The sequence below is a fragment of the Diabrotica undecimpunctata genome, chromosome 2 (assembly GCF_040954645.1).
Source record: "Diabrotica undecimpunctata isolate CICGRU chromosome 2, icDiaUnde3, whole genome shotgun sequence".
Classification (NCBI taxonomy): domain Eukaryota; kingdom Metazoa; phylum Arthropoda; class Insecta; order Coleoptera; family Chrysomelidae; genus Diabrotica; species Diabrotica undecimpunctata.
Genome location: NC_092804.1, coordinates 92,100,638 through 92,115,362, shown reverse-complemented (window position 1 = coordinate 92,115,362; position 14,725 = coordinate 92,100,638). Strand labels below are relative to the sequence as shown.

Here is a 14,725-nt window from a genome sequence, read left to right as displayed (position 1 = left end):
AACAAAACAACTTATCTGGTTCGGACACTTACAAAGAATGGACGAACAACGAATGCCAAAAGAAATACTAAAGTGGCAACCAGAAGGAAAGAGAAAACGAGGTAGACCGAGAAAAAGTTGGAGCGAAGGAATAAATAAAGAACTGAGAGAGAGGGCCATAGAAGAAGATCTATGGAACAACCGGTCTAAGTGGCGATTGGAAGTCGGAAAACGGCGGAGAACGTTATAAACCGACAAGTAGTAGTAGTAAAATCTGGAACTATAAAAGGGGTAAGATAAGAGAATATACGGAGATGTCTAGGAAAATACTGAAATGGGCGCCAGCTAATTTCTGAAGGAAATTAACGAAAAAAAATAAATGAAGTTATGAACAACAAGGAATAAAGTACTATTGATTTAATACCCTGTAATAATGTTTAAAAACCGAAAAGACACTATTGACCTTGTTCTGCTATATTATAACTGTACGCAGGAGCTGAAATAAAAGCAAAACTACTTGTAACAAATATATTTATAATATTAACAACTAACAAAACTCACCTATATATATATATATATATATATATATATATAGAAAATATAATTACAGTAGTGGGGCTACGGTATGCGAGGACCAAAAAGCCACGACAAAATGAAAGATCCCCACTACTGGGCCAAACAAAAAGGTGTATTAGTAAATATATAATCCAAGTCCATGGGAGAAGCGAAATCTTAACACTAAGGTTAGTTACAAAAGTTAAATCCTAGATAGGTAAGGTAGGGAATATAAATACTAAAAAAAACCGTGACGGTTATACAAAAGAAACTACCTTAACTAATATACGACTAATATGTGTCGAAGCAGCTAAACACCAGATCTATGTGTAAGTGTTATGCTTACACATAGATGCTGGGAGATATCTAAAGTGATCAAGTGTGATGAGTATGGCCAACAGACTCGGAAAGATATATATATATATATATATATATATATATAATTTTTAAAAAACCTGATACATAAATTTCTTCCCTTCCCTTTTAAAACCCGCTATACAAAAATCATGAACCCCTTCCCTATCAATGAATCTAATTTAATTAATTAATAACTATTTACCTAACTTTTTATAGCTGATACAAAAACTGTAATAAGTACTAACCTTGGTATATGCATATACAAAGTTGTAAATTACAAGAAAAACCTTAACCCTGAGAAACTTGTTGTTAATGTCTGTCACAACACTACAGCTGTCCTGGTTAAGTCCCCTTAAGACTCTGACGGTCCTTGGGGCTCCGAAAAAAACGAATGAAGAAGAACGCTGTGGTTCTGGAGACAATCGGTTCCTGGTTACCAATGGTGTTTGGTTAAACTACTTCTAATATTAAACGTTATCCTAATCGGGTGAAATCTACAAAAAATAACATTTAGAGAAACATCAAGGCACCCAAAAATGACTGTAAACACATACTCTTACATCGAATTACCACAATAAACAAACATTTTATTTCATCAGCTGACTGTCATCCTGTCTATTTATTGCGTCTGCGCATTTAAAGAATATCTAGTAAATTAGGTATGAAAGTTTTTATACCGAGTAGGTATACAAAAAAAACAGAAAAAAACTAATTAGGTGTCCGATAAATTTACGATCTAGGCTCAAGGCTACATGTTACATATGAGAAAACTCGGATTTTACACTTTTAATATTTCAAAAGACAATGAAAATATCAATAAAATGATAGGCCTATAAAACTAAATGATTTAATTGCTCACCTGGATTTTAAATAATTATTTCGGTAGAGTTGGAAGCCGGGTTTTAAATATTCATTTCTGCAGATTTGGAAGCCGGTTTTTCAATCAAGATTTTTTATCATTTGTTCCAATTTCTCCCTTGATGTTCGGGGAAAACATTAAATCCAATCCCAGATTTTCTACCCGATTTTAAGACAAAAAAAAAATATGCCGGTTAAGGCGTGGAGAAATACACCGAAATTAATTATATGTTAGCAGTTGTGACTGCTACACCGTACTGCTCATCCATAGGTAGATCCGATACACCCTCTAGTTTAAGTAACAGATCCATTTAGATTTTAAACTACTACGTTCATCACCATTATGAAACATCCATTAGATTGTTAATGAGAATTTTAACTTGTTGGTGGATTATATTGGAATCCCTAAATATGGATAACTTATGGCAGTACCTAATATTATTTGGTGTGATCAGGTAACCACGTGACAAAATAATAAAAGCTATAAATTTATTAATGATCCTCAATGAAATTTATCCAGAAGCTAAAATGGTTATTATCAAACTGTAAATACATTAACCAATGTCATTGTGGAAGAATAACATTTTCGTTTCTTTCAGATAGACCGTGATAAAATAGCCAACCTAATTGAAGAATCAATGCAACACACATCGACTTCGGATCACAGCAGTCCGGCGCACACTTTTCCCACCTTAACCACAATCCCCATATTGACTACGATACCACAGTCTGTGCCAGTTATACCGAATTCTTTACAACCTATTGCAGGGACGACACAAGTACCCATGCACTCCACTAGTTAGTAAACTGCCTATTTCAATTTTCAGAAGTAGATTGCCACCGCCATCGAAGGGCTCCACAATGGTGGGACCCCTCATAATTATTTCGAGAAGACTGTTTTCATTTGGAGTAGAAGTATCCGTTGGACGTCTCGCTAGTCAAAATGACCATGTGTTTTCAATCTGTGATCGAGTCCCGTTTATATACGAAGTTTGACATAAAGTAATTAGGTAAAACAATTATACGAAATGGAAAGAGAGGTTTTACAAAAATGGCATTGAACTGTTTTTCTTTTAATTGTAGCTTATTTTTAATATGTGATTTGTTTCATCTAGAAAAGTTAGATTTTATTTGTAGCGCTTGCTGTTTGGCTCAGGGGCGGCTTGTTACTAAATCGTAAACGATATCAAATTATGAAATGGTGGACAATATAAAATCATGTAGATTTAAATTTTTAAATCTATTGAGTTTGATAAGCAGAAAGTGTTCTTCACTATCGCTAATTATTTAGATATAAGTAAATTTGGGAACCTTATCTAATACTAGCCTTCAAGTAGATTCAAGCGTTTAATGAATATCCATACATACACATGGCTTCTAGCGAGTTTGTTTTGGGATATTACTGAGTGATAATTATCTTCTTTTTAGTATATAACAGTTGCATATATTAGCAACTAACTATTTTTTTCATCATTTATTCGGTATTAATTACCATATACAACTGAAATGGCACAGACAAGTGTCACTATTCGTTATACCTTAATAAATTCTTTATAATTTTTGTTTCTAGATTTTAAACAAGTAATCGGCCCTCCTTATTTTTTATCCAATTTATTGATTTAGATGTTCTCGTTCTTTAGGTAATTATCTTTTTTATGTACATTTCGAGTCACAGGTCTTACCTTTATAACCAAAATAAATGTTTTCTTCGTATATCAAATTTTTTGGCTTTTATTGTAGAAAAACAAAAACGTCATTGCTGTTTTTTTTTGTTAGAAACAAGTTGTTTGTATTAAAACATATTTTATAAAAGTAAACCTAAACTTGATTAAATTTAAAATTGTGATATTTATTAAAATTATGTTACGATTTAGCAAAATATTGCCCTTATATATTTTGGCTTCCGTGTTTTTTATACTATATCCAAATACTCGTTATTGCACATATGTGTTATCATTTGCCCCTTGAGACTGATATCTAATTTAAGATGAAAAACAAATTAATTGACGGTTAATTATATACTTACTGCAAAATGGAAGAGTGAAAACTTATTAACAAAAAGTTTTTATCGTTTTATATACGTAACAATCCAAAAAATATTTATACTACTTTTACGTATGTTGGACATACGTATACAATAAAATTAATTATTTAAACCATACTATATCTATTCTAACGATTTAAGCTTGTAATTAATTACAATAGTTTTGTTAAAAACCCAAAATTAGTACAAAAAAACTCTTTTTAAATTGCTTGATCTAAGCAAGTAACTACATTGAATTTATAATTTATTGTATGCTGCAAATCTATTAGGTATATTACTTTTAATTATTGTGCTTCATCTTTTAATTGTCTAGTAAAGTATTAAATCATTAAATACCTACTGAATAATAAAAATAAGCAGAAAGAATGTATAGAAAACAGTTCATATAAAATATTTTAAACTAGGTAGATAAAAAGATAAAACTAGAAAAATAAAAAATATTTCAGAGATAAGAAATAACTTCAAGAGATTTTTGACTGTTTTCTTGTAGCATGTCTGAGTTAAATATTATGTTTATATGGGATTAAGCCACAATTGATTGTAATTAAAATTACATTTTTGACTAACTACAGTTTGATCGTTTTAATTTTCACTCCGGAAATCGTTTTCAAAATATTTTTAAGAATTTTGTTGAAATATCGCTTCAATCATACACAATACGCATTCAAAATACATCACACGAACGCTCAGTCACACACAAGTACATACCAATAATGGAAACACACACATAATAATCAGAATTTGAAGTTTCAAAGGGCATAAAATCCAACCTCATTTCTTTCCAGCCAAAGCATGGCTATTGCCTATAATACCGAGGCCAAGTAAGTAAACTTTTAATTTTTGGGAAGGCATAACCGACATAACCTTAACTTTGGCGGTTATATACTTCTTTCCATGATTCTTAATCATAGTATCATGCTTCTTTCAACAAAATTTTTAAATAATCTTTTTGTAAACGATTTCTAGAGTGGAAATCAAAATGCCAAAATCTATTTAGCCAAAAATGTAATAATTTTAATTACAATCAATTGTGACTTAATCCTCTATTAAATTAAATATATTTAACTTTTAAATATTTAGTTTTTTTTCACAAAACTTCTATTGAAGGAAGAGAAATTTTTACAAAGAGTAGAATAACTAACATTTTATTCATTAAAGTATATTAGGGTAAATTCCCTTCCATTTTGTAGGATTTATTAGGTCAAGACCAATCAGAATCCACAAATCAAGTTAGAGAAACGTTTAGAGAAGTTTTTAGATTGTGTGGTCTGTAATTCGAAACTCTAGTTTCTTATTGATAATGAAATTCAAAGAGATTTTAAGTCGTTTAAGATAAGCATATTGAAATGTTAGGAAATTTTAAATTAAAAAACAACTAATACTTGAAGAATAATATCTTGGAAAATAAGACTCGTTTGGTATTTAAATTTAGCAACTTTCAGTTTGTTTAAGAATCTCTTTGATACTACAATTGACTGAAAAATGGACTGGTGGATTTCGATTAAAATTTTCTGTTTTTTTTTTTAATTTTTAGTTTACGCAAGAACAGGCCAACAAAATGTTTCAATTTTAGAGGCATTTCTTTTATAGCTAGTAAAATACCTAAATGAATTTTTATCTAGACAGAAATTACGGTTTGAAATGAACCAGTTCGAATAACTGAGATTTTATTTAGCAGCCTGAACGAAAAAACAAAAAATGTAAAAATTTTTCATTGAATAACATCATTAACAGTATTTAGTTAATCAAATTTAATATTTAAATTTTCACGTAAATAAAACGCTAAAATCTAAACTTTACCCAATGTTGTCAAAATTGGATAATTAAACTGATAGTTACATCGGAAGCAACTGTATTGTCTAAGCAATTTAAAACAAATTATTTATTTCTCCTTAGTATTTATCAGTAATAAAATATGGTGTTTGTGTTTAGTTTAATAATTTGCCCTTTAATAATCTAATATAGACTTTACAATTATTGCTTTATTATTAGAAACAGTATGCTAAAATCATTATGCAATGTTAGAAACATTATGCTTATTTATGCATTATTAAATAAATATTTGTTATCTACAATCTACAATGAATACTTATGTCGATTCTTTCTTTATGCATTTAAATAATTGTCTGATGTAAGTTTGTAGTAAATAAAGTAAATCGTTTAAATGGTAACATCTTTAGAAATTAAAAATCTACATAAGAAGGACGGATCCACATAAAATGGGCAAACATTTATCTAATATTAATTTTAAAATTTTATACGTTTTAAAATAATATTTAGCTTATCAGAGATAAGTGCCAACTTTCCTCAGTCCATGAAAATTAAGTGGCACACATACTTCACCAATCCCACTCTGTTCACTATCAATCTATAACAGTAAAACTGTTAAAATAATACATTTGAAAAATATGCGGTGGCAACAAATCAATTTTCGTGACTAATTTTGTTTATAATTTTATTCTTTAAATGGAAGAAAAACTGTGCGTATAGCTACATTTTTAAGGGGTAAATCATATTTGAGACACTAGCTTTTTCTATTTGGAATCGAAAAGCAGAAATGAAACACTAATTACATTGAAGTGTTAATTAAGGTGGTTAAGCGCCCACTCATATTGAACTTAACCTAACACCAATTACTTATAAGCTATAGTTGATATGTGGTCTTTAGGAACAAGAATAATATAAAAGATGAAAATATTATAACAATTTGTTTGAATTATAATTATAAACATTTTAAAATAGAAACCTTGTTACAGCAGTTACATTTTAATGTCAAATAAGTAATACCAATTTTATAACTTTTTCGTTCAAGCTACAATCAATATTGCATAATTATAAAATAGGTGTAAATAGTCTAAAATAATAATAGCCTTGTATAGTATGAAAAGTGTAGATATTGAATTTTTTATTGAAAAATATAAAAATATGTAGGCTATAAGAAAATAACTATATTATTTATTATATATTGCATTGAGTTAAAAGGAAGAACTCTCTCAGTAGAAATTTTTATGTAAATTATATATGATATATATATATATATATATATATATATATATATATATATATAATATATATATATATATATATATATATATATATATATAATATATATATATATATATATATATATATATATATATAGGGATATATATATATATATATATATATATATATATATATATATATATATATATATATAGGGATCCAAAAATAATTACATTCATAACGTAGTTAATCAAATTCAAATTTTTACATACATTTAAGAGTAAGAGAATACATTGATAACAGGTTGCCAGTAAAAAATTGACCGCAAATAGTTTTAATTCAATTAATTAACTTTTTTTAACAAAAATTCCGTTTATCTATTTTTTAAATAAAATACACTTCTCATGACGTATATGCATGTTTTTATATTAAATTGCTATTCTTTTAAATTCATGATAAGGTTGCCTTAGAAAAAATGGTCGCAAAGTAGGGTTGCCTGCTGTTGAAAACGCAAGAATCGAAGATAAACTAAAAGAGAGCTAGTGCGCAACGCCACTGGTTTGACATGCCTAATGTCAGTTGTGAGATTTTAAAGTATTTGTCGATAGATAGTGTTAATAATATACCATCGATATAATATACTAAGTTTGCAGATGATCAGGTGGTGATCTCAAATGACAAAGATGACATGGAATACATGCTTAGAAAACTAATTGAAGAATACCAGAAATGGGGATTAAATATCAATTTAGAAAAGACAAAATACCTCTCAATTGGAGCTGAAGCAGAACAACTCGATATCGATGACAATCAAAAAATAAATCCATGCAACGAATATAAATACCTGGGCGTCATCTTCGACCGTAGTGGAAAAGACGAACGAGAAATAGAACATCGAATTGTACAAGCACGAAGAGCTATAGCATGTTTGAACGGAATTCTATGGAGTAAAGAAATATCAAAGAAAAGAAAATGGAACATCTATGCGACAATGGTTAAAACTAGCCTACTTTATGGAGCTGAGACATGGAGAATAACCGAAAAATATAAGAAAAAGGTCGAAGCCACGGAAATGGATGCCATCAGAAGATCGATGAGAATATCAAGAGCCGACAGAATACGGAATGAAGTGATAAAACAACAAATGGGTATAGAGGGCACTATAGTTGAGGATATTGAGAGAAAACAGCTCATATGGTATGGGCATGTGAGCCGAATGGGGGACGAAAGATTGCCTAAAAAAACGATGATGTGGCAACCCCCAGAGAAGAGGAAACGAGGAAGACCACCACAGAGCTGGAACCTGGGAGTTAGGAAAGCGATTAGCGCTCGAAATCTGGACGAAAACCTAACTCGTGGCGTTTGGGAGTCGGACAACGTCGTAAGACGTTATAAAAACCGAATATATATATATATATATATATATATATATATATATATATATATATATATATATATATATATATGTATATATATATATATATATATATATATATATATATATATATATATATAATATACTAAGAATGGAACCTATGAATAAATATTTGCGTCCAAAGTAGTCGATAACAATGGCCGCCTATTTATGCCGGAATATCAGTGGTGTACGAAAAAAGTCAAAAAAACACTTTTTGGACTTTTTAAAAAATAATTTTATTTCGAAAATACAATGGACAAAGTAACGTGCTACAATTTTAATTATACTGAACTTAAAAACTTAAATATAATGAACAAAAATAAAGAGCGACAAATTGTTTTATAATATTGGTAACTGCTGACTCAGTGGAAACGTGTAAAAACCTTGGGTGCCGCTGACTCTGCTAATACTGGGTGTGCAGCGATCCTTATCGGCTCTGGTAGTTAGAAGTGGCAACCTGTTAGCCTGGAAATCGTCGTTGTAAGTAACATTGGTTGGTACAATGCATATAATAGCTTCTACTTTTAGATGAAAGTTGGTGCAAGGCAGCAACTTTTAGACTGTCTGTTTGTTGATATTTAGTTGGATCTGCTCTTCTTCGTCTATGCGCTTAGGTGGATACTGGGTCTTCTTCTTGGAAGGATCTTCCTCCAATTCCTGGCGAAGGCTGTCTCTGAGTGACTTGGTGGAGATGGCGGAAGGTTATTGTCATTGGTATTGCCAATTCCTATTTTTTATCTTCTCTTGAATCTGCATTTACATATGATGTAAAGAACAACAAGAGTCACAATGACGACTATTGTTAAGATCGTGAACCAGCTCAGATGGTTTTTGACGAATAGTTCATTGATTATTTTGTCGAGTTCTTCAGAATACTGATTGAGTTTGTAATGGGCTATCTCAAGGTCTTCAGTATTGATCTTGATAATCTGGATGGATCTTATCTGGGAAGTGTCGGCATCCCACGTGGGTTGTAGTTTGAGTACATGGTTGGTGTGGATGATCTCCGATGTGACGTCTCTGGACTCGCGTTTGATGGTAATAGGCAGTGGGTCAGAAACTGTTATTGAGCCAAAGGTTCATGTTGATTTTCTAGGCGTTATTTTTGGTTCAGGAAATCTTTGGATACAATCGACTTTTGAAGGGTTAGGCTTGACGCCATCTTGGATAATGGAATGTCCGAGATACGCCACTTCTTTCCTGAGAAATTCACATTTTTCAGGCTGGATCGTAAGATTAGCCTTTCGAGGACTAAATTATGGATAAACACCTTATGGGGGTTTCCCACTTGAAACGGAACTAAAGTTGATTCAGAGACAAAAATCTTTTGGTTTGTAATACCCTGTATGGTAATTTTTTCAGGAAAACGAGGTTTCGCTGTATTTTCTTTAAAGATAGAGATAAGTAATTTAAATGTATTTGATGCGTCTTTCATGTAATACAGGTTTTTAGAGTTCACGGTAAAGAGATCTCAGAGAAAATTCTGTTCTGGAAAGTTCAGAGATGGGTTCATGTCGTCCAAATTCAGAGTTTGAATCTAATTCTGTATTTCGAAATAGGATAATTGTAACTCTCGTCTGTTAGTCAGAGAGGTTAGATTTCTGTATATTAGCATACATTTTTGTGTTAAGGACTTTGATACGATTTAGGAAAGTAAGAGCTTCATTAAGAGATTCATTCGGATGCTGTTTGAATCTCTGTAAATCTTGTATAAAAGAAGATAAGTCTGCAGTGTCCAGAAAATGAGAAGTAAGAAGCTGCTTGATTTCTAGATATGATAATGGATTTCTTGAATTTATAAGTTGTGCTGCTCTTCCGTGTTATCTATTTTTATGTGAATTACTAATAGTTTACACAAGCATTTAATAATGTGTGTAAAAATATTCGATCACGTTCAAATTCGGGTATGATAAAAAATATTTCAGATAATTTATAAGGTTCTATTTCAGGTTGGTTCTCGGTGCGAGACGCGGGATGAGAAGTGTAGCTTGTAGTGTTGTCATTCATGGTGGTCAATAAATCAATAAACGAAATAAAAGTATAAGGTTATGGATTGATTAACTAAATAATTAATCAAAATATAAATGTCAAAATAATAAAGCAAAATATCGGAAAATATATATATCGGCTATATCGGAGAATGCTTAAGATCCCGTGGATTGACCGAGTCACAAATGAGGAGATCCTCAGAAGAATGAATAAGAACCGAGAGGTACTGACCACCATCAAATCCCGAAAGTTACAGTTCTTCGGACATATTATGCGAAATGAATCCAGATATGCTCTCCTTCAAGCCATCCTGCAAGGAAAAATATTTGTAAAACGAGGTCCAGGAAGAAGAAGAACATCTTGGTTAAAGGACCTCAGAATCTGGTTCAATACAACATATGTGCAGCTTTTCCGCGCTGCTGCAGATAAGATAAAGATTGCCATGATGATCGCCAACATTTGTAACGGATAGGCGCATCAAGAAGAAGCAGATCGGAAAATACGCTGTCTGATTAGCGGAGTAATCCACAAAAATAATCGTTTAATAAAACGAAATTAAAAAAAGTTATAATTGTTAAAGCAATCAGCAAAAATATTCAAATTTGGCATGGATTTATTGAAAGAATAATTAATATTGCTATACCGAACAGTATATAATAATAAAAAGTATAAAACAAAAATTATATACGAAATGATTCAATGTTAGACTTACATTAGTTCCAAAAACATCAAGTCGTCTTGTTCTCGACTTCTGTTCTACCAGGGGCTTCACTTGGTGTTCCTTCCGTAGATTTCTGCACAGTTAGGACGCCACTGTTTTTTGGAGTGTGCTGGTTCTTTTCTGTATAAATGATTGGAATCCACCGTTGTCAGTTAAGTTCTTCCTTGTTCCGCCAACATTTCGAGATTCTACTGACTACGTCACTTTTTATATCACGAAACACTTTTTGGACTTTTAAAAAATAATTTTATTTCAAAAATACAATGGACAAAGTAACGTCCTACAATTTTAATTATACTGAACAAAAATAAAGAGCGACAAATTGTTTTATAAGATTGGTAACTGCTGACTCAGTGAGAACGTATAAAAACCTTATAGCCCGCTGACTCTGCTGATACTGCGTGTGCAGGGATCCTTATTGGCTCTGGTAGTTAGAAGTGGAAATCTGATACCCTGGCAATCGTCTTTGTAAGTACAGTGGTTGATACAATGGATATATATATATATATATATATATATATATATATATATATATATATATATATATATATATATTAAACCTAGAGCTAAGGTTAATACTATGATAAAAATTAATATTAAACTCACCAGTCTTCCGGGTTTAACCGCGTCGATATCCATTGGGCCGAGCTTTCGACATCCTCTCTGATGTCTTCTTTAGGGCTTCCGAGGTCTCAGTCCCCCGAGCCCCCAGACACTACTACACTCACTAGTCACTGCACTACTACACTAGTGAGTGTAGTAGTGTCTGAGTGACTGAGACCTCGGAAGCCCCGAAGAAAACATCAGAGAGGATGTCGAAAGCTCGGCCCAATGGATATCGACGCGGTTCAACCCGGAAGACTGGTGAGTTTAATATTAATTTTTATAATAGTATTAATCTTAGCTCTAGGTTTAATTGTAACCGCGGAAATATTTCCGAACATATATATATATATATATATATATATATATATATATATATATATATATATATATATATATATATATACATATATATATATATATATATATATATATATATATATATATATATATATATATATCTGTATATATATGTGTGTGTACAATAATTATTTTCGTTATTTACATTTGAATCAAAGAAATAATGTGTAATATTGTAAAATTAAAAAATTAGTGTTTTTTTAACAAAAACATATAACATAATTTATTGATTTACCAAAAAGAATATGTTAAATTATTGACTTAACACATAATTTACCTGTTTAGCATTAAAATATCGGGGATAACTATGTTCAAATTAATAACCTATCAAATACACGTCGAACATTGTAGTCATAATGTGACGTCAGTTCCGCCGGTGATCTGTTATATGTAAATATATATTATCACTTGTCAAATTAGTGTTGTTACGCTCTAACTTTATTTTACTTTATCTTTGATACCTCGCGTTTTTAACTGCTGGCAACCCTAATTTGCGAACATTTTTTTCTCAGGCAACCTTATATCATCATAAAAAAAACTTTGATATAAAAACAACATACATATACGTCATGAGCAGCGTGTTTTATTTAAAAAAATAAAATAGCGATGAACGAAATAAATGTTTTTTTTTCAAAAATTAATTGCCATTAATTCAATTAAAATATTTGTGGCCATGTTTTGACTGACAATACGTTGTGAACGTATTCTTCTATTCTTAAATGTATGTAAAAATGTGATTTTGATTAACTATGCTATGAACGTAGTGATCTTGCAGTGGAATCTAAGACTATAACAATCATCATATTTTTTTTTATTTTTTAGCACTTTTATCAATCTCCCACATAACATTTGCTTCTCTTATAACTTAAGAATCGATTATTGAACTCTAAACTTATGTCAGTCAGTTCAGAGTGACTGGTATAAGGTATGGGTTTTTGTTAATTCAGATAATATATGATCGATATATTTAATTTCCTATTGGCTTATAAGATTCAAAATACAATTTGTCCATCTTGCCTTTTTCTCAATATGTATGATATTTGTTTCTTATTCAAATAATTTAAAACATTACCTTCTTTGAGAAAGAGCAGGTCACTGTTCCGTCCCGTCTTATTAAAATCTGTTGAGCATCATTGCTGGGGTACCACAAGGTATATGTTATTTATTCTCATACAGCCTGCCATTTTCATTCGGTTTAAATGCTACGGTACTTCAAGCTGATATTCCAGGGTGTAATTTTAGTAAACAATAAGATAACGAGATGACAGCGTAGGTCTAAAATAATATAGTATGTAATATAGAATAGAAACTGTTAATTACATAAAAATTTCTGCTGGTGTATTAGAGGTCCCATGTGATATTACGCTCAAAATTGGTTCGGCCCAAGACGTTTCTAATACATTAGTTTTTATTGATTTGATTATTGTATTTAGGTTTTTTGCCAAAATTCCGTAGTCAATTTATTTTAAATTAATTGTTTACCTAAGTTTTAAGTTAAGATGAAATAAAATGTCGATATGTCATTATTTGGCTTTAAACATTGTATAACAAGAGAAAAAGAGAAAATAATGTTCTTCCTTATTCATTAATAATACAATAAAAAATACAATGAGAACACTACTTGAAGAGTTTGTTATTTATTATGTTTAAAATACTTTTTTATTTATCTAATAAATGTTATATTTTCATAATACTCGACTTATTTGTTTACTGGGTTGGGTTTCCAAAACCTTTTCTTCCTCATCATCTTTATGTGATTATGAAGTCAAACTTCAATACTTTCACTCTATCCTTGAACTCGAATTACTTAATGACACTAGGTTTAACTATTATAAAATAAGTATAATATTTCTTATCATAAGGGTTTAAGTCGTATAAACAAGGTCGATGTCTCTTAAGTTGTCTGATGTCCATTATCGGATGGAACATAGGAATTTCCATATTATGTTCTTATATCAATTCTGTGGTCGCAGGGTAAAAGTCAATGATAGGTGACCATCTATATTTGTTGGTAAAAAAAACTGAGTCCTCTACAAGAATTCTTCTTCTTAGCCTTCTATCGTCCATCTTTGGACATAGGCCTCTCCCAACTATTTCCATCGATCTCTATTCTGAGCAACATACTTCCAATTTGTTCCGGATATTTTTCTAATATCATCTACCCATATCATCTGTGGTCTTTCTCTTGGTCGTGTACCTTTGTAAGATCTCCAATGTATTGTGTCGTTCCAAAGTTGGTCTTTTTTTTCTAGCAGTGTGGCCTGCCCATTTGAGTTGAGTTTGAGATACAACGATTAAATGTATTCAAAATAATCGGCGGAAATAATGGCATAAGTCAAATCTTGCTTGTTCAGATTTGGGTAAAACAACCTCAGCGATATAAGAACTTCTCTTCTGAAATTTTGAGCAACAATTCTTATGTCAGTTCATTTCGGTTATAAAAATTGTTGGAAACGTAGAATTGGTATCACATAAGAATAAATTCTCATACTGTGATTCACACGATCTGTTTGTTTATTACTATTTTAAAAGTTTATATTTTATCTAAACGTGTTTATAACGAAATGGACAGAACTAAAAATCTAGTTCAAATAGTTCCTTCTAAACGATCAAAGATTGTTGGAGAAACAAGGAAGATTTTTAGAAATACTGGTCAACTATATGTCACAGAAAGTGGTAAAGAAGTACGGGGTAAATTTTAGAGAGGTACGATTTATTACCATGCCGATTGAATTTAGTATTATATTTGAGACTGCTAAACGACAAGAGCTGTTTTCTGCCTATTGGTCTTTAGACCTTCACGATTGTTAGCAGACTATATTTTTAGCTTAAATACGTCCAGACCTAGGGCAACAAC

At 30.8% G+C, this 14,725-nt stretch overlaps 1 protein-coding gene across 3 annotated transcripts in view; it reads left to right on the top strand.

The window, feature by feature from the left end:
* Madm (MLF1-adaptor molecule) overlaps window positions 1–14,725 on the top strand; it is an 800,745-nt gene that overhangs the window by 769,479 nt on the left and 16,541 nt on the right. The window contains exon 10 of one of the 3 annotated variants that reach the window (XM_072523212.1): window positions 2,349–6,787. The exons of the other annotated variants lie outside the window; for them this stretch is intronic. Within the exon in view, the coding sequence (XP_072379313.1) occupies window positions 2,349–2,552 (204 nt within the window). The 3' untranslated portion in view covers window positions 2,553–6,787. Of the gene's footprint in view, window positions 1–2,348; window positions 6,788–14,725 lie in introns of those variants that run through there. 3 annotated transcript variants of the gene reach the window in all.